This window comes from Hemiscyllium ocellatum, chromosome 27, assembly GCF_020745735.1.
Source record: "Hemiscyllium ocellatum isolate sHemOce1 chromosome 27, sHemOce1.pat.X.cur, whole genome shotgun sequence".
Classification (NCBI taxonomy): domain Eukaryota; kingdom Metazoa; phylum Chordata; class Chondrichthyes; order Orectolobiformes; family Hemiscylliidae; genus Hemiscyllium; species Hemiscyllium ocellatum.
The window spans coordinates 10,119,221-10,143,869 of NC_083427.1; the positions used below are offsets into that span (position 1 = coordinate 10,119,221).

At 53.6% G+C, this 24,649-nt stretch overlaps 1 protein-coding gene across 1 annotated transcript in view; it reads right to left on the reverse strand.

Annotated features, from left to right (window-relative positions):
- Nucleotides 1–21,797, reverse strand: part of LOC132828732 (zinc finger protein 436-like) — a 68,535-nt gene extending 46,738 nt beyond the window's left edge. Inside the window, exons 1-2 of the mRNA XM_060845853.1 lie at nt 21,522–21,797; nt 108–168 (exon numbers count right to left, since the gene is read on the reverse strand). Coding sequence (XP_060701836.1) covers nt 108–168; nt 21,522–21,582 — 122 coding nt within the window. The 5' untranslated portion in view covers nt 21,583–21,797. The remainder of the gene's footprint in view (nt 1–107; nt 169–21,521) is intronic.
- Nucleotides 21,798–24,649: the final 2,852 nt, after the last annotated feature.

Below are 24,649 nucleotides of genomic sequence, written 5' to 3' on the forward strand. Positions count from 1 at the left end.
AGAACACATGCATTCCCACCTATTTCTGATTTCTCTCCAAACCCAGTGAGCACAGCCCATCCCCTTCCTTCGTCCCGGTCATCACTGAACAAGGCACTGCTGCTCACCTGGGTAAGGGCAGGGCCGCCTTCCGTGAATCCGGCTTTGAGGCTTTGCGCGCACAGGCGTCTGCAAGGAAAGGAACAGAGTTTACCATCTCAAACAGCGAGGCAGGGAGAAACCAGGGAGTGAGGCTGCCATTCACATCGGGTCACTTTTACTCCAGGAAGGGCAAGAAATGCACGGAGGTGTCCCACTGGACGAATATTTGGAAGGGGCAGGTTGTGCTGGGAGGACGGGATGGCCGACAGTTGAATGAAATTGAGATCGGGGAAGGAATGACTTGCTTTGGTGTTGCTGTCTGCGCTGACAGCCAGGCTGGATAGCCACAGTTTGCTGCCAGCCCCGATCTGCCGTTGAGAAGGGGGCTGGGTGAACCCCTGTGATCCCCCCGTGCTGTCGGGCAGCACACCCTGCCAGGGGAGGGGAGCCCGGGATTCCGACTCCCTGCCACAGCGGAGGAATGGCGATATATTTCATGGTCAGGCCGGGCAGCAGCTCGGAGCAGAAATGCGGCCGGAGCAGTCTGGAGGTAGTTGCAGTACCTGCCTTCCTTCGGGAGAGACGTGGTTGTGGATGCGGAAGGTCTGTGGGGAATTGTCTGCAGTGCATAGTATGGATAGGACACACTGCTGTAACCCAGGGTCAGCGGGGGATGGAGTCCATGTGGGACCGATCGTGTGGGTAGGACACACTGCTGTAACCCAGGGTCAGCGGGGGATGGAGTCGATGTGGGACCGATCGTGTGGGTAGGACACACTGCTGTAACCCAGGGTCAGCGGGGGATGGAGTCCATGTGGGACCGATCGTGTGGGTAGGACACACTGCTGTAACCCAGGGTCAGCGGGGGATGGAGTCGATGTGGGACCGATCGTGTGGGCAGGACACACTGCTGTAACCTAGGGTCAGCGGGGGATGGTGTCCATGTGGGAACGATCGTGTGGGTAGGACACACTGCTGTAACCCAGGGTCAGTGGGGGATGGAGTCCATGTGGGACCCATCGTGTGGGTAGGACACACTGCTGTAACCTAGGGTCAGCGGGGGATGGAGTCGATGTGGGACCCATCATGTGGGTAGGACACACTGCTGTAACCCAGGGTCAGCGGGGGATGGAGTCGATGTGGGACCCATCGTGTGGGTAGGACACACTGCTGTAACCCAGGGTCAGCAGGGGATGGAGTCGAAGCGGTACCAATCGTGTGGGTAGGACACACTGCTGTAACCCAGGGTCAGCGGGAGATGGAGTCCATGAGGGACCGATCGTGTGGGTAGGACACACTGCTGTAACCCAGGCTCAGCGGGGGATGGAGTCCATGAGGGACCGATCATGTGGGTAGGACACACTGCTGTAACCCAGGGTCAGCGGGGGATGGTGTCCATGTGGGACCGATCGTGTGGGTAGGACACACTACTGTAACCCAGGGTCAGCGGGGGATGGTGTCGATGTGGGACCGATCGTGTGGGTAGGACACACTGCTGTAACCCAGGGTCAGCGGGGGATGGTGTCCATGTGGGACCCATCGTGTGGGTAGGACACACTGCTGTAACCCAGGGTCAGCAGGGGATGGAGTCGATGTGGGACCCATCGTGTGGGTAGGACACACTGCTGTAACCCAGGGTCAGCAGGGGATGGAGTCGATGCGGTACCAATCGTGTGGGTAGGACACACTGCTGTAACCCAGGGTCAGCGGGAGATGGAGTCCATGAGGGACCGATCGTGTGGGTAGGACACACTGCTGTAACCCAGGGTCAGCGGGGGATGGAGTCCATGAGGGACCGATCATGTGGGTAGGACACACTGCTGTAACCCAGGCTCAGCGGGGGATGGTGTCGATGTGGGACCGATCGTGTGGGTAGGACACACTACTGTAACCCAGGGTCAGCGGGGGATGGTGTCGATGTGGGACCGATCGTGTGGGTAGGACACACTGCTGTAACCCAGGGTCAGCGGGGGATGGAGTCCATGTGGGACCGATCGTGTGGGTAGGACACACTGCTGTAACCCAGGGTCAGCGGGGGATGGAGTCCATGTGGGACCGATCGTGTGGGTAGGACACACTGCTGTAACCCAGGGTCAGCGGGGGATGGTGTCGATGTGGGACCCATCGTGTGGGTAGGACACACTGCTGTAACCCAGGCTCAGCGGGGGATGGAGTCCATGTGGGACCGATCGTGTGGGTAGGACACACTACTGTAACCCAGGGTCAGCGGGGGATGGTGTCGTGGTGGGACCGATCGTGTGGGTAGGACACACTGCTGTAACCCAGGGTCAGCGGGGGATGGTGTCCATGTGGTGTGAATCAGTTCGGGGCTGCTTTCTCCTGGATGGTGTCAAGCTACTTGAGTGTTGTTGGGAGCTGCATCCACCCAGGCTAGTGGGGTGTACTCCATCACACGCCTGACTTGTGCCTTGTCGATCGTGGACAGGTAGGAGGCAAGAGCTGAGCTCCACACCACCAAAATCTTTTGCGTTTCAGTCAAGTGCAATCTGCAACCTCATGGCCTTGCATACATCCCACACTCCACATGACCGTCCAGCCATGATGTTGCAGAGTACAACAAATCATGCCAGCAGCAATGTGACACGCACCGAAACATGCAGTGTCAATCTGGTGAAGTTACCAAACGGGAATACTTGTGTACCAGACAACATAAGTGGCTAGTGATCAAACCAAGCGGTCCCACAACCAACGAATCATCCCTAAGCTCTGCAGTCCTGCCACATCCGCTCATCAATGGTGGTGGTGGTGGACACTAAACAACACACTGGAGAAGGAGGAGGCTCCACTGATATCTCCCCATCCTCAACGATGGGGGAGCGCAGCACGGCATTGCTGATGATCAGGCTGAAGCTTTCACAGCAGTCTTCCCCCACAAGTGCTGGGTGAATAGAGTCATAGAGATGTACAGCACGGAAACAGACCCTTCGGTCCAACCCATCCATGCCGACCAGATATCCCAACCCAATCTAGTCCCACCTGTCAGCACCTGGCCCAGATCCCTCCAAACCCTTCCTATTCATATACCCATCCAAATGCCTCTTAAATGTTGCAATTGTACCAGCCTCCACCACTTCCTCTGGCAGCTCATTCCATACACGTACCACCCTCTGCGTGAAAAAGTTGCCCTTTAGGTTTCTTTTATATCTTTCCCCTCTCACCCTAAACCTATGCCCTCTAGTTCTGGACTCCCTCACCCTAGGGAAAAGACTTTGTCTGTTTACCATATCAATGCCCCTCATAATTTTATAAACCTTTATAATGTCACCCCTCAGCCTCTGATGCTCCAGGGAAAACAGCCCCAGCCCATTCAGCCTCTCCCTGTAGCTCAAATCCCCCAACTCTGGCCACAGCCTTGTAAATCTTTTCTGAACCCCGGAGACTTTGGCTCTATAACTGAATATGTAGATATTGCCGAAAATATAACCGGAGATCTGACTCAACCAGCCTTTCAGACAGCGAGTTCCAGAGTCCCTCCACTCGCTGGCTGAAATGAATGACCTCTTCTTAGCTTTCTATGTGCTCCCTTAAATCTCAGCTCCCCCCCAGTTATTGGAAGAGATGCCTTTCCATCCACCCTATCCAGGCACTTCATAAATCTTATAGACCTTTGTCAGGTCCCCTCTCAACCTCCACTGCTCTCAGGGAGAGAACCCCAGCCTGTATAACGGTTTCCCACAGTTCAGTCTCTCTACCCCGGCAACGTGCTGGAAAAACTCCTCCTGTAGCCCGTCCAGTGCAACGACAGCCCTCCTGCAGTGTGGTGACCAAAACTGCACAATATCCAGCTGTTCCCTCACCAAGGTTCTGCCTAACTCCAACATACACTCCCTGTTCTTGTATGGTTACCTTGGCTAAGGAAGACATGTATTCCATCTTCCTTCATCATTGCCCGGATACCTTCAGGGACACCAGGGGTCTTGTTACAGAACACAGGACCTTACAGTGCAGTACGGGCCCTGGTGTCAAAAGCGATTTACACCAAATCTCGCCATTAAGGAATGATCGAGATAATCAACTCACTACACTGCGTCGGGAATGGGGGAGCGACCGCGGGTTGGCTGGTGGGCATTACTGACTGTGACGTTTGTTCAGGGAGATCTCTTGACACGGCTCAGCAAGCATTGTGAGGGGTTCCTCCAAAAGCTTGTACTTGCTTAATGAATTTGGACTGTTCACAGGAGTTGGCGTATGGCAGTTGCATCACGTGTGTAAGAATCTCAAGAAAAAGTACCAAACATGAGTAGCTAATGCTGTTTCCTCTATTCAAGAAGAGAAATACAGGGATAATCGAGGAAACTATAGACTGGTCTCACATCAGTGGGTGGGAAGCGACTTGGAGACCATTCTTCAGGGTAGGATGTCTGTACATTTGGAAAAGCATGGCCCAATTAGGGACAGTCAGCATGGCTCTGTGCAGGGCAGGCCACGTCTTACTGACTTGATGGAATTTTTCAAGGAGGTGACGGAGGTGATCGATGGGGTAGAGCAGTGCATATTGTTACAACACAGATTTTGCTAAGGCTTTCGACAAGGTCCCTCATGGTAGGCTCATCCAGAAGGTTAACGTGCATGGGATCCACCGTGACATGTCCACTAGCATTCAGAATGCAGAGGGTAGCGGTGGAAGGCTGTTTTTCTGACTGCACTGAATAATGGTGTTGGCAGGGATCTGGACTGGGACCTCTGCTGTTTTTGTGATAAATACATAAATGACTTGGATGAAAATGTAAACGGGTGGGTTGGTAAGTTTGCAGATGATACAAAGATCGCTGGAGTTGAGGATAGTGTAGAAGGTTGTCACAGCGGGATATAGATCATGGGCAGAGTAATGGCAGAGGGAGTTGAATCTGAGTCAGTCCGAGGTGCTGCACTTTGGGAGACCAAATGTTAAGGGAACATACAGAGATAATGGCAGGATCCTGAACAGCATTGATGTGCAGCGGGATCTTGGGGGTCCATACCTCCCTGATAGTGGCCATGCCAGTAGAAAGGGTAGGAAAGGAGGTGTATGGCATGCTTGCCTTTAACGGTTGAGGAAATTGAGTACAAGAGCCAGGCTGTCATACTGCAGTTCTATAAGTCCATAAGGGCACAAGAGGAGAAATTAGGCCATTCAACCCATTGAGTCTGCTCCAACATTTAATCACAGCTGATAGGTTTTTCAACCCCATTTTCCCACTTTCTCCCCATTACCTTTGATCCCCCGGCAATTTAGAACTTTGCAAGACTTTGGTTAGGCCACACTTAGAACATTGCACTCAATTCTGGTCGCCACATCACAGGAAGAGTTTGGAGTGGGTGCAGAAGAGGTTTATCAAGATGCTACGTTGATTGTATGAGTTATCAGGACAGGGGAGAAAAACTTGCACCGTTTCCGCAGGAGCGGTGGAGGCGGTGGGGAAACTTGATCGAATTCTACGAAATTCTGAGCAGCGCAGATAGGGTTGACAGTTTTCCCAGAGTTGAAAGGTCTAATACGAGGGGGCATGCACTTAGGTTGTGAGATGGGGGGAAAGTTGGAAGGATATGTGAGAGACAAGTCTTCTTTACACAGAGAATGGTAGGAGCATGGAACGTGCTACCAGGGTGGTGATGGAAGGAGATACGATAGAAGTGTTTAGGGGACTTTAGATAAGGACATGAACATGCAAGGAATGGAGGGATATGGACCAAGGGCAGATAGAAGGATTAGTTTGGCATAACATCATGGGTTGAAGGGCCCATTCCTGTTCTATACTCCTCACTACCAGCCACACCATCAACTTTAGTCTGATTTGCAAATTTATTCTTTATACTTGCTACATCCACATCCAACTCGTAGCGTCAGAGAGATGAACAGCACGGAAACAGACCCTTTGGCCCAACCCGTCCATGCCGACCAGATATCCCAACCCAATCTCGTCCCACCTGCCAGCACCCGGCCCGTATCCCTCCAAACCCTTCCTACTCACATACCCATTCGGATGCCTTATAATTACTGTAATTGTACCAGCCCCCACCACTCCTGGAGTTTGGTTGCTGGTTCTTCAGCCTCACCTTCCTTTATCAGCGAGAGTGAACTCAGAGAACAGAAACTAAATCAAACTTCCCAGAGTGAACTCAAAACGTGGCCCTGACTGATATCTTCAAGAGAATCAGCTAAGAAAGCTGGAGATGGTTCCAGGCGGAACCAAGCATTGTGAAAACCACCAAAGTAATCTGGCCAGTTTTGCCACTTTGATATTTTGAATGCATCCTTAACTGTGTCTGTCTGTCTGTCTGTGTGAATGAGGCTGAGAACAAAGGTTACTGAGTTTAAATTCCAACATCAACTTTGCGGGCTCGGTTTGCTCTGCTACAATAACTGCATTGTTAATGAACTGCTAAGACTTTAAGCTGCAAACCTGGTGTCTAGAATCGATTATTCAAAAAATCTGGGTTTGCTTATAGAGTCATAGAGATGTACAGCACGGAAACAGACCCTTCAGTCCAACCCGTCCATGCTGACCAGATATCCCAACCCAATCTAGTCCCACCTGCCAGCACTGGGCTCATATCCCCCCAAACCCTTCCTATTCATATACCCATCTAAATGCCTCTTAAATGCTGCAATTGTACCAGCCTCCACCACATCCTCTGGCAGCTCATTCCATACACGTACCACCCTCTGTGTGAAAACGTTGCCCCTTAGGTCTCTCTTATATCTTTCCCCTCTAGTTCTGGACTCCCTGACCCCAGGGAAAAGACTTTGTCGATTTATCCTATCCATGCCCCTCATGATTTTATAAACCTCTATAAGGTCACCCCTCAGCCTCTGACGCTCCAGGGAAAACAGCCCCAGCCTGTTCAGCCTCTCCCTGTAGCTCAAACCCTCTAACCCTGGCAACATCCTAGTAAATCTTTTCTGCACCTTTCCAAGTTTCACAACATCTTTCCGATAGGAAAGAGACCAGAATCGCACACAATATTCTAACAGTGGCCTAATCAACAACCTGTACAGCTGCAACATGATCTCCCCACTCCTGTACTCTATATTCCGACCAATTAGGAGCCACTGAAGTCAATTTTGGGGGTCTTTCAAGGTTTAACTTTGTGGTGCCGTGAATACAGAGGTAGCGAGTGTACTTTAATTCAGCTTTCTGTCCTCGTGTCATGCTGTTTTTATATATCACAAATAATAAGGGACTCCTTCACATCTGCCTCCAGTCACAAAAACACAGTCTTCTAGCGCCATCCTGTCTCCTGCCAGCAAACTAATTCGGGTTGTCAAGTTACCCTGGATCCTTTGTGGTTTTGTTTCTTCATCAGATCTGAAGGAGACGAAGGAATTGGGACTATGGGATAGCGTTTTTACAGGGGGCAGGATGGGAGGAGGTGTAGTCTAGGTAGCTGTGGGAGTCAGTCGGTTGATAGTAAATGTCCGTGTTGATTTGCTCGCCCGAGATAGAAATGGAAAGGTCTAGGAAGGGGAGGGAGGAGTCTGAGACGGTCCAGGTGAATTTGAGGTTGGGGTGGAAGGTGTTGGTAAAGTGGATGAACTGTTCAACCTCCTCGTGGGAGCACGAGGCAGCGCCGATACAGTCATCGATGTAGCGGAGGAAAAGGTGGGGGGTGGTGCCAGTGTAGCTGCGGAAGATGGACTGTTCCACATATCCTACGAAGAGGCAGGCATAGCTGGGGCCCATGCGGGTGCCCATGGTTACTCCTTTGGTTTGGAGGAAGTGGGAGGATTGGAAAGAGAAGTTGTTCAAGGTGAGGACCAGTTCAGTCAGTCGAAGGAGGGTGTCAGTGGAAGGGTACTGGTTGGTATGGTGGGAAAGGAAGAAGCGGAGGGCTTTGAGTCCTTCGTGATGGGCGATGGAGGTGTACAGGGACTGGATGTCCATGGTGAAGATAAGGCGTTGGGGACCAGGGAAGCGAAAATCCTGGAGGAGGTGAAGGTCGTGGGTGGTGTCCCGAACGTAGGTGGGGAGTTCTTGGACTAAGAGGGACAGGACTGTGTCGAGGTATGCGGAGATGAGTTCTGTGGGGCAGGAGCAGGCTGAGACAATGGGTCGGCCGGGGCAGTCAGGTTTGTGGATTTTGGACAGGAGGTAGAAACGGGCGGTACGGGGTTGTGGGACTATGAGGTTGGAGGCGGTGGATGGGAGATCCCCTGAGGTGATGAGGTTATGGATGGTCTGGGAGATGATGGTTTGGTGGTGGGAGGTGGGGTCATGATCAAGGGGGCAGTAGGAGGAGGTGTCCGCGAGCTGGCGTTTAGCCTCAGCGGTGTAAAGGCCAGTGCGCCAAACTACTACCGCGCCTCCCTTGTCTGCCAGTTTGATACTGAGGTTGGGGTTGGAACGGAGGGAGTGGAGGGCTGCACGTTCCGAGGGTGAGAGGTTGGAGTGGGTGAGGGGGTGGAGAGGTTGAGGTGGTTAATGTCGCGGTGGCAGTTGGCTATGAAGAGATCGAGGGTGGGTAAGAGGCCAGCACGGGGTGTCCAGGTGGATGGGGTGTGTTGGAGGTTGGAGAAGGGGTCGTCAGAGGGTGGGCGAGAATCCTGGTTGAAGTAGTAGGCACGGAGGCGAAGGCGGCGGAAGAATTGTTCAATGTCTCGCCACGTGTTGAACTCATTAATCCGAGAGCGTAGGGGAATGAAGGTGAGGCCTCGGCTGAGGACTGATCTTTCATCCTCAGAGAGGGGGAGGTCTGGAGGGATGGTGAAAACACGGCAGGGCTGGGAGCTAGGACCTAGGACCTGGTGTGGGGCTGGAGCTGGGAGTGGGGGCGGGGACAGAGATCGGCGAGGGGGCGGAGTAGGGCGCGGTGATGGAGTTCGGTGTGGTGACAAAGATCGGCGAGGGGGCGGAGTTGGGTGTGGTGACAGAGACTGGCGAGGGGGCAGAGTTGGGCGCGGTAATGGAGATCGGTGTGGGGGCGGAGTTGGGTGTGGTGACAGAGAGATCGGCGAGGGGGGGCGGAGTTGGGTGTGGTGACAAAGATCGGCGAGGGGGGCGGAGTTGGGTGTGGTGACAGAGAGATCGGCGAGGGGGGGCGGAGTTGGGTGTGGTGACAGAGATCGGCGTGGGGGCGGAGTTGGGTGTGGTGACAGAGAGATCGGCGAGGGGGGGCGGAGTTGGGCGTGGTGACGGAGATCGGCGAGGGGGCGGAGTTGGGTGTGGTGACGGAGATCGGCGAGGGGGGGCGGAGTTGGGTGTGGTGACAGAGATCGGCGTGGGGGCGGAGTTGGGTGTGGTGACGGAGATCGGCGAGGGGGGGCGGAGTTGGGTGTGGTGACGGAGATCGGCGAGGGGGTGGAGTTGGGTGTGGTGACAGAGATCGGCGAGGGGGGCGGAGTTGGGTGTGGTGACAGAGATCGGCGAGGGGGGGCGGAGTTGGGTGTGGTGACAGAGATCGGCGAGGGGGCGGAGTTGGGTGTGGTGACAGAGATCGGCGAGGGGGGGCGGAGTTGGGTGTGGTGACAGAGATCGGCGAGGGGGGGCGGAGTTGGGTGTGGTGACAGAGATCGGCGAGGGGGCGGAGTTGGGTGTGGTGACAGAGATCGGCGAGGGGGGGCGGAGTTGGGTGTGGTGACAGAGATCGGCGAGGGGGGGCGGAGTTGGGTGTGGTGACAGAGATCGGCGAGGGGGCGGAGTTGGGTGTGGTGACAGAGATCGGCGAGGGGGCGGAGTTGGGTGTGGTGACAGAGATCGGTGTGGGGGTGGAGTTGGGTGTGGTGACAGAGATCGGCGAGGGGGGGCGGAGTTGGGTGTGGTGACAGAGATCGGCGAGGGGGGGCGGAGTTGGGTGTGGTGACAGAGATCGGCGAGGGGGCGGAGTTGGGTGTGGTGACAGAGATCGGCGAGGGGGCGGAGTTGGGTGTGGTGACAGAGATCGGTGTGGGGGCAGAGTTGGGTGTGGTGACAGAGATCGGCGAGGGGGGGCGGAGTTGGGTGTGGTGACAGAGATCGGCGAGGGGGGGCGGAGTTGGGTGTGGTGACAGAGTTGGCGAGGGGGCGGAGTTGGGTGTGGTGACAGAGATCGGTGTGGGGGTGGAGTTGGGCGCGGTAATGGAGATCGGCGTGGGGACGGAGTTGGGTGTGGTGACAGAGACCGGTGTGGGGGCGGAGTTGGGTGTGGTGACAGAGATCAGCGAGGGGGCAGAGTTGGGTGTGGTGACAGAGATCAGCGAGGGGGCGGAGTTGGGTGTGGTAATGGAGATCAGCGAGGGGGCAGAGTTGGGTGTGGTGACAGAGATCGGCGAGGGGGGGCGGAGTTGGGTGTGGTGACAGAGATCGGCGTGGGGGTGGAGTTGGGCGCGGTAATGGAGATCCGTGTGGGGACGGAGTTGGGTGTGGTGACAGAGATCGGCGAGGGGGCAGAGTTGGGTGTGGTGACAGAGATCGGCGAGGGGGGGCGGAGTTGGGTGTGGTGACAGAGATCGGCGAGGGGGCGGAGTTGGGCGCGGTGACAGAGATCGGCGAGGGGGGGCGGAGTTGGGTGTGGTGACAGAGATCGGCGAGGGGGCGGAGTTGGGCGCGGTGACAGAGATCGGCGAGGGGGCGGAGTTGGGCGCGGTGACAGAGATCGGCGAGGGGGGGCGGAGTTGGGTGTGGTGACAGAGATCGGCGAGGGGGCGGAGTTGGGCGCGGTAATGGAGATCGGCGAGGGGGCGGAGTTGGGTGTGGTGACAGAGACCGGCGAGGGGGCGGAGTTGGGTGTGGTGACAGAGATCAGCGAGGGGGCAGAGTTGGGTGTGGTGACAGAGATCGGCGAGGGGGCGGAGTTGGGCGCGGTGACAGAGATCGGCGAGGGGGGGCGGAGTTGGGTGTGGTGACAGAGATCGGCGTGGGGGTGGAGTTGGGCGCGGTAATGGAGATCCGTGTGGGGACGGAGTTGGGTGTGGTGACAGAGATCGGCGAGGGGGCAGAGTTGGGTGTGGTGACAGAGATCGGCGAGGGGGGGCGGAGTTGGGTGTGGTGACAGAGATCGGCGAGGGGGCGGAGTTGGGCGCGGTAATGGAGATCGGCGAGGGGTCGGAGTTGGGTGTGGTGACAGAGATTGGTGTGGGGGCGGAGATACATGCGGGTTATGGTCGTGCAGGTTAGTGATGTCACTGGGGGGGGGGGGGGGGGGGGCGGAAGTGGCTGCGGCGACGACAGAAACAGTCTTATTCCCGATAGTCGCGATTTCAGCTCTGATCTCCAGCACCTGCAGTCCTCACTTTCTCCTTGTTTCGTCATCAGTCTCACATGTGGGACCTTGTGAACTACATCAACTGCTCGAATGGGCCCTATCTGCAATGAGGCACCTGATCAGGAAGGGCCATGAATCACATTGATGCACTACCTTCATAAACTTTCCTCAAAAGGTTCAAACAACTTCGTCAAACGTGACAAATCAGCACTGAGTGTCCTTGATTAATCCGTGTCGTTACAAGTGCAGTTATATTGTTTGGTAACGTGCCATCCACCCAGGTTCAAGGAACTCGCCTGGACTTTCCTGGGCCTACTCTTCCTTCACTCCCAACACCACCCCATTTCTGTCCCCCATATCCAAAGGCCCGCCGTCCCTTCCAGGTGAGGGCAGCACTTTACCTGCACGGCTCACAATCCAGCCTATTGCACTCGCTGCTCACAATGTGCTCCTCTCTGCAATGGGGGAAACCAAGCGTAGACTGGGTGACTGCTTCGCACAGCATCGACATTCTGCCCACAAAGAAGGCTCTGAGCTTCCAGTTACCAGCCACGTTAACACCCCACCCTGGTCCCAGGCCAACATCTCGGTCTCAGGCTGACTACAGTGTTCCAATGGAGGGGAACACTCATTTTCCACTTGGGGTCCCTCCAGCCCTCCGGACTCAGCACAGAGTTCAATCATTTTAAGGGCCTGAACTATCCCATGTCCCAGTCCCCTACTCCACACACCAGGCCTTGGTATCATTACACATTCCTAATGTTAGTCAAAGTTAAAAAAAATCACACAACGCTAGGTTACAGTCAGCAACAGGTTTAGTTGGAAGCACTAGCTTTCGGAGCGCTGCTCCTTCATCAGGTGGTTGTGGAGGTTAAGATCATGTTCAACCACCTGATGAAGCAGCAGCGCTCCGAAAGCTAGTGCTTCCAACTAAACCTGTTAGACTGTAACCTAGCGTTGTGTGATTTTTAACTTTGTCCACCCCAGTTCAACACCAGCATCTCCAAGTCATATTGTTAGTCACTAACAGTCCCAATTAACAGCCATTCCCTCTCCTAGCCTGATCCTTGTCCATCCCTTTGTCTGTCCAATTGTTCTTCTCTCTCTTTGGGATACATCCCCACAAGTTAGCATCCCCATGTTAAAGTGCCCATAGTGTTAGGTGCATTAGCCAGAGGAAAAAGGGTTTGGGTGGGTTACTCTTTGGAGGGTCGGTGTGCACTTGTTGGGCTGAAGGGCCTGTTTCAACACTATAGGTAATCTAATCTAGTCAGTGCGAAATTGAGAAACAAATTTGTAAGGAGATGACAGCTATCTGTAAGAATAATTGTGTGGTGATGGTAGGGGTTTTAACTTTCCAAACACAGACTGGGACTGCCATAGTGTTAAGGGTTTAGATGGAGAGGAATTTGTTAAGTATGTACAAGACTATTTTCTGATTCAGTATGTGGATGTACCGACTAGAGGAGGTGCAAAACGTGACCTACTCTTGGGAAGTATGGCAGGGCAGGTGACTGAGATGTCAGTGGGGGAGCACTTTGGGGCCAGAGACCATAATTCTATTAGTTTTAAAATAGTGATGGAAAAGGATAGACCAGATCTAAAAGTTGAAGTTCTAAATTGGAGAAAGGCCAATTTTGACGGTATTAGGCAAGAACTTGCAAAAGCTGATTGGGGGCAGATGTTCACAGGTAAAGGGACGGCTGGAAAATGGGAAGCCTTCAGAAATGAGATACCGAGAATCCAGAGAAAGTATATTCCTGTCAGGGTGAAAGAAACGGCTGACAGGTACAGGGAAGGCTGGATGACTAAAGAAATTGAAGGTTTTGTTAAGAAAAAGGAAGCATATGTCAGGCAAAGACAGCAGAGATGAGTGAATCCTTAGAAGAGTATAAAGACAGGAGTATGCTTAAGAGAGAAATCAGGAGTGCAAAAAGGGGACACAACACAGCTTTGGCAAATAGAATTAAGTAGAATCCAAAGGGTTTTTAGAGAATCCAAAGGGTTTTTAAAATACATTAAGACAAAAAGGTAACTACGGAGAAAAAAGGGCCCCTGAAAGATCAGCAAGGCAGCCTATGTGCCGAATTGCATGAAATTGGGGAGATACTAAACGAGAATTTTGATCAGTGTTTACTGTGGAGAAGGACATGGAAGATATAGAATCCGGGGAAATTGATGGTGACATCTTGAAAAATGTCCATATCACAGAGGTGGTGATGCCGGATGTCTTAAAATGCATAAAAGTGGATAAATCCCCAGGACCTGATCAGGTGTACTCTAGAACTCTGTGGGAAGCTAGAGAAGTGATTGCAGAGATATTTGGATCATTAATAGTCACAGGGAAGGTGCCGGAAGGTTGGAGGTTGGCTGATGTTGTGCTACTATTTAAGAAAGCTAGTAAGGACAAGCCAGGGACATAGTCTATAGACTATCAGTGTATATGAGCCTGACATCGGTGGTGGGCAGGTTGTTGGAGGGAATCCTGAGGGGCAGGATTTACACTTACCTGGAAAGGCAAGGACTGATTAGGGATAGTCAACATGGCTTTGTGAATGGAAAATCGTGTCTTATAAACTTGATTTGAGTTTTTTGAAGTAACAATGAGGATTGATGAGGGCAGAGTGGTGGATGTGATCGATATGGACTTCAGTAAGGCGTTCGACAAGGTTCCCCATGGGAGACTGATTAGCAAGGTTAGATCTCATGGAATACAGGGAGAACTAGCCATTTGGATACAGAGCTGGCTTGAAGGTAGAAGACAGAGGGTGGTGGTGGAGGGTTGTTATTCAGACTGGAGGCCTGTGACCAGTGGAGTGCCACAAAGATTGGTGCTGGGTCCACTGCTTTTCGTCATTTATATAAATGATTTGGATGTGAGCACAAGAGGTGTAGCTAGCAAATTTGCAGATGAGAGCAAAAAGGAAGGTGTAGTGGACAGCGAAGAATTACAACAGGATCTGGACCAGATGGGCCAATGGGCTGAGAAATGGCAGATGGAGTTTAATTCAGATAAATGTGAGGTGCTGCATTTTGGGAAAGCAAATCTTAGCAGGACTTATACATTTAATGGTAAGGTCCTTGGGAGTGTTGCTGAACAAAGAGACCTTGGAGTGCAGGTTCATAGCTCCTTGAAAGTGGAGTCGCAGGCAGATGGAATAGAGAAGAAGGCGTTTGGTATGCTTTCCTTTATTGGTCAGAGTATTGAGTACAGGAGTTGGGAGGTCATTTTGCAGCTGTACAGGACATTGGTTAGGCCACTGTTGGAATATTGCATACAATTCTGGTCTCCTTCCTATCGGAAAGATGTTGTGAAACTTGAAAGGGTTCAGAAAAGATTTCCAAGGATATTGCCAGGGTTGGAGGGTTTGAGCTACAGGGAGAGGCTGAACAGGCTGGGGCTGTTTTCCCTGGAGCGCCGAGGCTGAGTGGTGACCTTATAGAGGTTTACAAAATTATGAGGGGCATGGATAGGATAAATGGACAAAGTCTTTTCCCTGGGGTCGGGGAGTCCAGAACTAGAGGGTATAGGCGTAAGATGAGAGGGGAAAGATATATAAGGGACCTAATTTTAGATTACTTACAGTGTGGAAACAGGCCCTTCGGCCCAACAAGTCCACACCGACCCGCCGAAGCGCAACCCACCCATACCCCTACATATACCCCTTACGTAACACTACGGGCAATTTAGCATGGCCAATTCACCTGACCCGCACATCTTTGGACTGTGGGAGGAAACCGGAGCACCCGGAGGAAACCCACGCAGACACGGGGAGAACGTGCAAACTCCACACAGTCAGTCGCCTGAGGTGGGATTTGAACCCAGGTCCCTGGCGCTGTGAGGCAGCAGTGCTAACCACTGTACCACCGTGCCGCCCTATTGGGTAACCTTTTCACAAAGAGGGTGGTCCGTGTATGGAATGAGCTGCCAGAGGAAGTGGTGGAGGCTGGTACAATTACAACATTTAAAAGGCAGCTGGCTGGGTACATGAATAGGAAGGGTTTGGAGGGACATGGGCAAAATGCTGGCAAATAGGACTAGATTAAGTTAGGATATCTGGTCAGCATGGACGAGTTGCCCGAAGGGTGTGTTTCCGTGATGTACATCTCTCTGACATCATCCCCACCAATATGGACCATCAGGAGAGGCTGACAACAGCTGGTACATGTGGCCCATTGAAAGACAGGGTTCATTAAAGACTGGGATTAACAACCACACAGATCACTTGGTATTGGTCACTTTGTATTATTAACCCCCTGACTAGCAAAACAAAAACAAATATGCAGGATTATAGACTATCCCAGCTGAGAAATGCCTAGGATCCCCACCTGGCCCGTATCAATCTATAATACAGCACCTCACATTTATCTAAATTAGACTCCACCTGCTACTCCTCAGCCCACTGGCCCACCTGATCAAGATCCCGTTGTACTGACGATCGCTATCCACTCCACCTCCAATTTTGGTGTCATCTGCAAACGTACTAACTCTACCTCCAATGTTCACTGTAACTGTGCGGGTTCAATAATCTCCAAAATCACTGATAATGATCGCCCCAGGTTACTCAATTTCCCATAGTGATTATCATCCAGGATTACCAATTGCCTGGAATTAATGTTCAAGGATGTGCAGGTTAGGGTGGATTGGCCGTGCTAAAATATCCCATAGTGTTCAGGGATGTGCAGGTTAGGGTGGATTGGCCGTGCTAAATTGACCCATAGTGCTAAGGGATGTGCAGGTTAGGGTGGATTGGCCGTGCTAAATTGACCCATAGTGCTAAGGGATGTGCAGGTTAGGGTGGATTGGCCGTGCTAAATTGACCCATAGTGCCCAGGGATGTGCAGGTTAGGGTGGATTGGCCCTGCTAAATTGTCCCATAGTGCCCAAGGATGTGCAGGTTAGGGTGGATTGGCCATGCTAAATTGTCCCATAGTGCCCCGGGATGTGCAGGTTAGGGTGGATTGGCCGTGCTAAATTGTCCCCGTAGTGCCCAGGGATGTGCAGGTTAGGGTGAATTGGCCATGCTAAATTGTCCCATAGTGCCCCGGGATGTGCAGGTTAGGGTGGATTGGCCATGCTAAATTGTCCCATAGTGTTCAGGGATGTGCAGGTTAGGGTGGATTGGCCGTGCTAAATTGTCCCATAGTGCCCAGGGATGTGCAGGTTAGGGTGGATTGGCCATGCTAAATTATCCCATAGTGCCCAGGGATGTGCAGGTTAGGGTGGATTGGCCATGCTAAATTGTCCATTGTGCCCAGGGATGTGTAGGTTAGGGTGGATTGGCCGTGCTAAATTGTCCCATAGTGCCTAGGGATGTGCAGGTTAGGGTGAATTGGCCGTGCTAAATTGTCCCATAGTGTTCAGGGATGTGCAGGTTCAGGTGGATTGGCCGTGCTAAATTGTCCCATAGTGTTCAGGGATGTGTAGGTTAGGGTGGATTGGCCGGGCTAAATTGTCCCATTGTGCCCAGGGATGTGCAGGTTAGGGTGGATTGGCCGTGCTAAATTGTCCCATAGTGCCCAGGGATGTGCAGGTTAGGGTGGATTGGCTGTGCTAAATTGTCCCATAGTGTTCAGGGATGTGCAGGTTAGGGTGGATTGGCCGTGCTAAATTGTCCCATAATGCCTAGGGATGTGCAGGTTAGGGTGAATTGGCCATGTTAAATTGTCCCATAGTGCCCAGGGATGTGCAGGTTAGGGTGGATTGGCCATGCTAAATTGTCCCATAGTGCCCAGGGATGTGCAGGTTAGGGTGGATTGGCCATGCTAAATTATCCCATAGTGCCCAGGGATGTGCAGGTTAGGGTGAATTGGCCTTGCTAAATTGTCCCATAGTGTTCAGGGATGTGCAGGTTAGGGTGGATTGGCCATGCTAAATTGTCTCATAGTGCCCAGGGATGTGCAGGTTAGGGTGAATTGGCCTTGCTAAATTGTCCCATAGTGTTCAGGGATGTGCAGGTTAGGGTGGATTGGCCATGCTAAATTGTCTCATAGTGCCCAGGGATGTGTAGGTTAGGGTGGATTGGCCGTGCTAAATTGCTCATCTTGTACTGGGATGTGGAGGTTAGGGTGAATTGGCCATGCTAAATTGTCCCATAGTGCCCAGGGATGTGCAGGTTAGGGTGGATTGGCCGTGCTAAATTGTCCCATAGTGCCCAGGGATGTGCAAGTTAGGGTGAATTGGCCGTGCTAAATTGTCCCATAGTGTTCAGGGATGTGCAGGTTCGGGTGGATTGGCCGTGCTAAATTGTCCCATAGCGCCTCGGGATGTGCAGGTTAGGGTGGATTGGCCGTGCTAAATTATCCCATAGTGCCCAGGGATGTGCAGGTTAGGGTGAATTGGCCATGCTAAATTGTCCCATAGTGTTCAGGGATGCGCAGGTTAGGGTGGATTGGCCATGCTAAATTGTCTCATAGTGCCCAGGGATGTGTAGGTTAGGGTGGATTGGTCGTGCTAAATTGCTCATCTTGTACTGGGATGTGGAGGTTAGGGTCGATTGGCCATGCTCAATTGCCCATAGTATCCTGGAATGTGCAGATTAGGTGCATTAGTCAGGGGTAAATGCAGGGGAATCAATCTGGGTGAGTTATTCTTTGGAGGGTCAGTGTGGACTTGCTGGGCCGAAGGGCCTGTTTCCACTCTTCAGGCATTCAAAGTTTAAAATCCCAGATTGATAATGCTGGATTGTCATGTATTCACGACTGTCCGGGATTAATAACCTTCCCACATTCACAATTGGCAGGATTAATGACTCTCCCATACTATGAACTGGCTAGCCTGACCGACTGCCCTGAATTACCGACTGTGTCTTATTAATAACCATCCACATTCATCCTGTACGAAGGGCTGCCAGGGATAACTGCCTGTCTGCGATGAATTACCAACCACCCCATCATATTAATAACTGTCCATGTTTATCAATCATCTCGCATTACTAACTGTTTAGGATGATCAACCATCACATAGTCATAATCATCCAGGATTACTGACTGTCCTGCAGAGCACTTCACAGAACATCTCTGGGACACCTGCACTAACCAACCCCACCGCCCCGTGGACGAACACTTCAACTCCCCCTCCTACTCTACAGGTCCTGGGCTTCCTCCATCACCACCCGATGCTGGAGGAAGAACGCCTCATCTTCTGCCTTGGGACCCTCCCACCCTACGGCATAATTGTGGATTTCACCAGTTTCCTCATTCCCCCTCCCCCCACCTTATCGCAGTTCCAACCTTCCAGCTCAGCACCGCCCCAATGAGCTGCCCCACCTGTCCATCTTCCTTCCCAACTATCCAACCTATCCCCATTACCTCCACCTCCATCCACCTAGCACACTCTCAGCTACCTCCCCCCGAGCCCCACCCCCCTCCCATGTATTTCACCTCGACTCACTGCCTCATTCCTTTGCCTGAAACGCCGACTCTCCTATTCCCTCGATGCTGCCTGACCGACTGTGCTTTCCCAACTCTAATCTCCAGTATCCGCAGTCCTCACTTTCACCTAATCATCCAGGATTCCAACTGTCCTCAAATATCAACCGTCCAGGATGACCGATCAGTCTCCATTCATCAACATCAGGAATTGTTGACTGTCCCTGTTTGATAACGGTCTATAGTTACTGACCAACGAATATCCGAGATTATTGACCCTCCTGCTAAAATACCCAGCAAGCCAATCGAGATGGCGGTGTGGTTAACGGAAAGGAGGTTCTCAAGCAAAACTGGAGTTGAACTGTGTTGAAGTAATTCCTTTCGGGTGTACTGCATGTATTGCCTGGCATCCCCCTTCATGACACAATGTACAATCGAAGTAAGCGGGCCTGGTCTGAGAACTCAGATTAACATGTAATATTTCTAGTTGTATGTCCATGTCAACAATGATCTGACCAATCAGGACACGGTTTTCCTGCTGTACAAACTTGTTGCTCTTGTGTCAAACTCCCAAGTTTCTTATGGTCCACTCCTGATCAGTGCAAGACAGAAGTCTTCACTGCTTGCCTTCTTTTAGCCATGTTCTTGCTCTGAATTATCAAGCAATGCCTCAATAAACTGGCAGCACTCCAGACAGTCAAGATTTTCCACTGCCTGGCATTTTCAGGCATTCAGTATTATTCAGCCAAAGTACTACTGAACACTTCACATTATTGGCCGTTAGGAAGCATTAAGCATCGGCCGTGTCATAAGCATCCAATACTGGTGGCAGCCCACAATAACGGCTCTCACGCACTGCATTAACAACGGTCCGATATGACAACGAATGACTCAAATCAACCATCCCCACCACCACTGATTCTCCTCCTTGACCAACCAACCTCCACGCAACACGGACGGGCTCCCCCATTATAGGGGTTCACAGCCTGACTCTCCCCTCACAAAGCCTCCCCCTCATTGGTTACTGGGATGAGGGGGAGGCTTTGTGAGGGGTAGGCTTGGTGAGGGGAGAGTCACTGGGACATGGGGGGGGGGGGGGGAGGCTGAGAGATGGGAGAGTCACTGGGACAGTGGGAGGGGGAGGCCGGGTGTGGGGAGAGTTACTGGGACAGTGGGGGGTGGGGTGGGGGAGAGGTAAGTTATGGGAGAGTTACTGGGACAGTGGGGGTGGTGGGCTGGGTGAGGGGAGAGTCACTGGGACAGTGGGGGTGGTGGGCTGGGTGAGGGGAGAGTCACTGGGACAGTGGGGGTGGTGGGCTGGGTGAGGGGAGAGTCACTGGGACAGTGGGAGGGGAAGGCTTGGTGAGGGGAGAGTTACTGGGACATTGGGAGGGGGAGGCCGGGTGTGGGGAGAGTCACTGGGACAGTGGGAGGGGGAGGCCAGGTGTGGGGAGAGTCACTGGGACAGTGGGGGTGGTGGGCTGGGTGAGGGGAGAGTTACTGGGACAGTGGGAAGGGGAGGCCGGGTGAGGGGAGAGTCACTGGGACAGTGGGAAGGGGAGGCTTGGGGAGGGGAGAGTCACTGGGACAGTGGGGGTGGTGGGCTGGGTGAGGGGAGAGTCACTGGGACAGTGGGAAGGGGAGGCTTGGGGAGGGGAGAGTCACTGGGACAGTGGGGGTGGTGGGCTGGGTGAGGTGAGGGTCACTGGGACAGTGGGAGGGGTAGACTGGGTGAGGGGAGAGTCACTGGGACAGTGGGGGTGGTGGGCTGGGTGAGGGGAGAGTCACTGGGACAGTGGGGGTGGTGGGCTGGGTGAGGGGAGAGTCACTGGGACAGTGGGAGGGGGAGACTGGGTGAGGGGAGAGTCACTGGGACAGTGGGGGTGGTGGGCTGGGTGAGGGGAGAGTCACTGGGACAGTGGGGGTGGTGGGCTGGGTGAGGGGAGAGTCAGTGGGACAGTGGGAGGGGGAGACTGGGTGAGGGGAGAGTCACTGGGACAGTGGGGGTGGTGGGCTGGGTGAGGGGAGAGACAGTGGGGGTGGTGGGCTGGGTGAGGGGAGAGTCACTGGGACAGTGGGGGTGGTGGGCTGGGTGAGGGGAGAGTCACTGGGACAGTGGGGGTGGTGGGCTGGGTGAGGGGAGAGTCACTGGGACAGTGGGAGGGGGAGACTGGGTGAGGGGAGAGTTACTGGGACAGTGGGAGGGGGAGACTGGGTGAGGGGAGAGTCAGTGGGAGGGGGAGGCTTTGTGAGGTCAGTGCCTTGTCTATAATTGGTCTCTGTGACAACACAAAGAGGTCACATTGTGAGGTCAGAGGCAGGCTGTGTCTATTGGTACAATGGATGTGGGGGCGGAGTCTTTGGGAATGCACAACCAGGCTTTACCCATGGAACAGTGGGTGGGAAAGCATTGTGAGGTCAGTCATTGCCTTGTCTACAATTGGTCATTGTGACCACACAGTGCGGGGGGGGGGGGTCACATTGTGAGGTCAGAGACAGGCTGCGCGCGTGATGGACCACTGGTCCAATCTGTGGGGTGGGAGGAGCGCGCGCATGACGTCAGGGTCAGGCCGCGTCTACAACCAGGCACGAGGAGAATGGATGGGCATTGTGAGGTCAGAGCCAGGCCGTTCGGCCCCCTTGTTCCTGCAGTAAGATGGCGACCGCGCATGCCCCGATCGGACCCGCGCTGCTCTAAAATGGCGGCGCGGAGGCCAGGAGTTTTCAACCCCACCCCCCTCCATCCCAACTCACAACCCCATCTCCCCTCCGCCATTTCCCAGCTCTGGTCGAGGGTACATGGTGCAACCCCCCCGGCACTGCACACACACACCCCCACCCCCAGCGTCCCCAACCGATCAGGCGGCGTCGCTAGCCTCCAGAGTTACCTGAGGCGGCGGGACTGGGAGGAGGAAGCAGAGCCCCGGCCCCGGCCATCGCCGCCGCCATCCTCCTCCTCCTCCTCCTCGGGCAACGTCCAACAATGGGCCTCACCCCGCGCCTGCGCGCTGCCCTCCGCGCGCCCGCTCGCTCACCAACCGCCGACGGTCTACGCTTGCGCGGGTGGCCTCTTCCCCCTCCCCCCCCCAGAGGCCGGTGGTTGTCATGGCAACGGAGGCTCCGCGCGCGCTCTCTGTCTCTCTCGCGCCCCCTCGGATCGAGGGGGGCCGACGTTCGGAAAGGGGGGGGGGTAGGCGGGGCCTGAAGGGAGGAGGAGGTGGGGCCGCCCTCCCCTCTCGCGGCCTCTGAAGGAAAGGGCGGGGCCAAGCGGTCGGGCGGCTTCGCGGATACAATCCCACCCCGCCCTCCCTACACAGAGGTAACAGTGAGGCAGAGTGCACGGGGTCCGCGCGGTGGCTCAGCGGTTAGCGCTGCTGCCCCACAACCCCAGGGAGCCGGGTTCGATCCCAGCCTCGGCGCGACTGGCTGTGTGGATGTGCCTGCTTCCCCTCGCCCCCATCCTTAGGGATGTATGACAAGGAGGAGCCAGTAAAGGCTGACTGAATGTGACCTGGTGCATTGGTCACCTCTAGTGCCCAGGGATATGCAGTGGCCAAGTCTGGATGGATGCTCAGTGTGGTGGACCCAATGGGCTGAATGGCCTTCTTCCACAGTTCCTATGATACTTTCTCATAAGTGCAACAGGTTCAGTTTGAGAATTAAACTAGTGCCGCTCCTCTGCCAGTGGGGCAGAATTTTGAGGCGAATGTCGGGCCAAATTCAGTCAGTAAATTTGAGTCTTTCATTTGAGAGTGGGCTGCAGGTTTCGGTTCATTAACAGGAGAAGTGAGCCCTGCTGGGCAAGTGCTCTTCCCGAAATGTGGACTCCCCGGATGCTTTCCTGAACCCGCTGGGCTTTTCCAGCACCAGAGTTTTTGGCTCCGTTCAGAAACAGCTAAAATCCCAGAATTTCCTTTAAGTCACATCCTGGGGATAACTTAAGGTTTATACAAAATATAAAGGTGCCAACTCGGTTCAGAGTCTGTCTGTTTCCCAGCCTTGGGTCAGCCTGGTTCTGTTCCCAAAGTAGGAATTGATAAAATGTTTGTGCTGTTGCCGTAGTGTCTGCTCGGTCTCACCAACCAGGCCACGAGGCATCCTTGCCAGCAACATATGGGATAGACAACGTTGACTGAGTCAGATGAGTACCTGCCGCATACACGGTGGGACGTGACGCCATGTGTAATGGCGGTATTCGTGTCGACACTCTGACAGGTTTTGCAATGGTTGCCGTGACAGCACTGTCTGGTATTGTGGTCGATTTGACCTGACGGCTGGGTAGTTTGCTGTGAACAATGGACTGTTTAAGGTTCGGCAGTTGTTTAAAGGCGAGAATTGGCAGTGGCAGTAGGCCGGGAGCTGGGATGCTTGGTGGTGGCAGTAGGCCCAGAGCCTGTACGTGTGGTGGTGTCAGTAGGCGCAGAGCCGGGACACTTGGCGGTGTCAGTAGGTCTGGAGCTGGGTCCTTGGCGGCGGCAGTAGGCCCGGAGCCTGGACTCTTGGCGGTGTCAGTAGGCCTGGAGCCTGGATGCTTGGCGGTGGCAGTAGGCCCGGAGCCTGGACTCTTTGTAGCGGCAGTAGGCCCGGAGCCTGGACGCTTGGCGGCGGCAGTAGGCCCGGAGCCTGGACGCTTGGCGGCGGCAGTAGGCCCGGAGCGTGGACACTTGGCGGCGGCAGTAGGCCCGGAGCCTGGACTCTTGGCGGCGGCAGTAGGCCCGGAGCCTGGACTCTTGGCGGCGGCAGTAGGCCCGGAGCCTGGACTCTTGGCGGCGGCAGTAGGCCCGGAGCCTGGACTCTTGGCGGCGGCAGTAGGCCCGGAGCCTGGACTCTTGGCGGCGGCAGTAGGCCCGGAGCCTGGACGCTTGGCGGCGGCAGTAGGCCCGGAGCGTGGACTCTAGGTGGTGGCAGTAGGCCCGGAGCCTGGACGCTTGGCAGTATCGGCAAGGCAGCGGCAGCAGAGCCATGGTCTCCTGGGGCATCGCTGCTCCTAGAACGGGACTCCTTTAGGACCCAGGTAGATAGGATAGTGAAGGTGGCGTTTGGTATGCTTTCCTTTATTGGTCAGAGTATTGAGTACAGGAGTTGGGAGGTCATGTTGCGGCTGTACAGGACATTGGTTAGGCCACTGTTGGAATATTGTGTGCAATTCTGGTCTCCTTCCTATCAGAAAGATGTTGTGAAACTAGAAAGGGTTCTTGCCTTTCCAAATGCATGTCTCTCACGATTTCCTCCCTGCAAACCTACTTACCTACATTTGCTTCCAAATCATTTATGTATTACAATATTAAAATCACATAAAATTTTCTTTATCATATGTTCCTGTAAATATTTTTAGAAGTGTCACAAAGCTATTCCTTTTCCCAAGGATATGGTGTCCTAGGCTTTTTTTCAGAGGGGTCAGAAAACTGTCTTGGATCCAATTAGATTAGTTTGGTCGAGAGATGAAAACGGACATTGAGAGGCTTTTGTATTTATATGTAAACAGATGAGATTTCAGGCCAAGTGGTCATGCTTTAGAAGTGACCTGTAGAATGAAAGGGGAATGGTCAGCTCTCTCGCTGAGCAGTTCAGTCCAGAACCAATTAGGAGTTCAACAGTAAGCTGTGTGGAAACAGGTTTCTAAAGTCTCTCTCCTTCTTCCCTTCTAACTCCACCCTGTTAGCATCTGTTCCATTTTTACTGTTTTCTGATGGGGTTTGGGACAGCTATGTTTATTCAGAACAGCATAATGAAGTCTAGTTTGGATAGACTGAGTTCTGGAGGGGTTCTTTATTCCGTTGTTTCATGGTGTAAATGTGAATAAATTTGTCAGTTTTAAAATCTAGTAGTCAACCCCCGTAGCTAGGGGGGTGGGCAGCACGGTAGCTCAGTGGTTAGCACTGCTGCCTCACAGCATCAAGGACCTGGGTTCGATTCCCACCCTCCCAGGGCAACAGTGTGTGGAGTTTGCACATTCTCCCAGTGTCTGCAATCCGAAGAGGTGCAGGTTAGGTGAATTAGCTGTGCTAAATTGTTA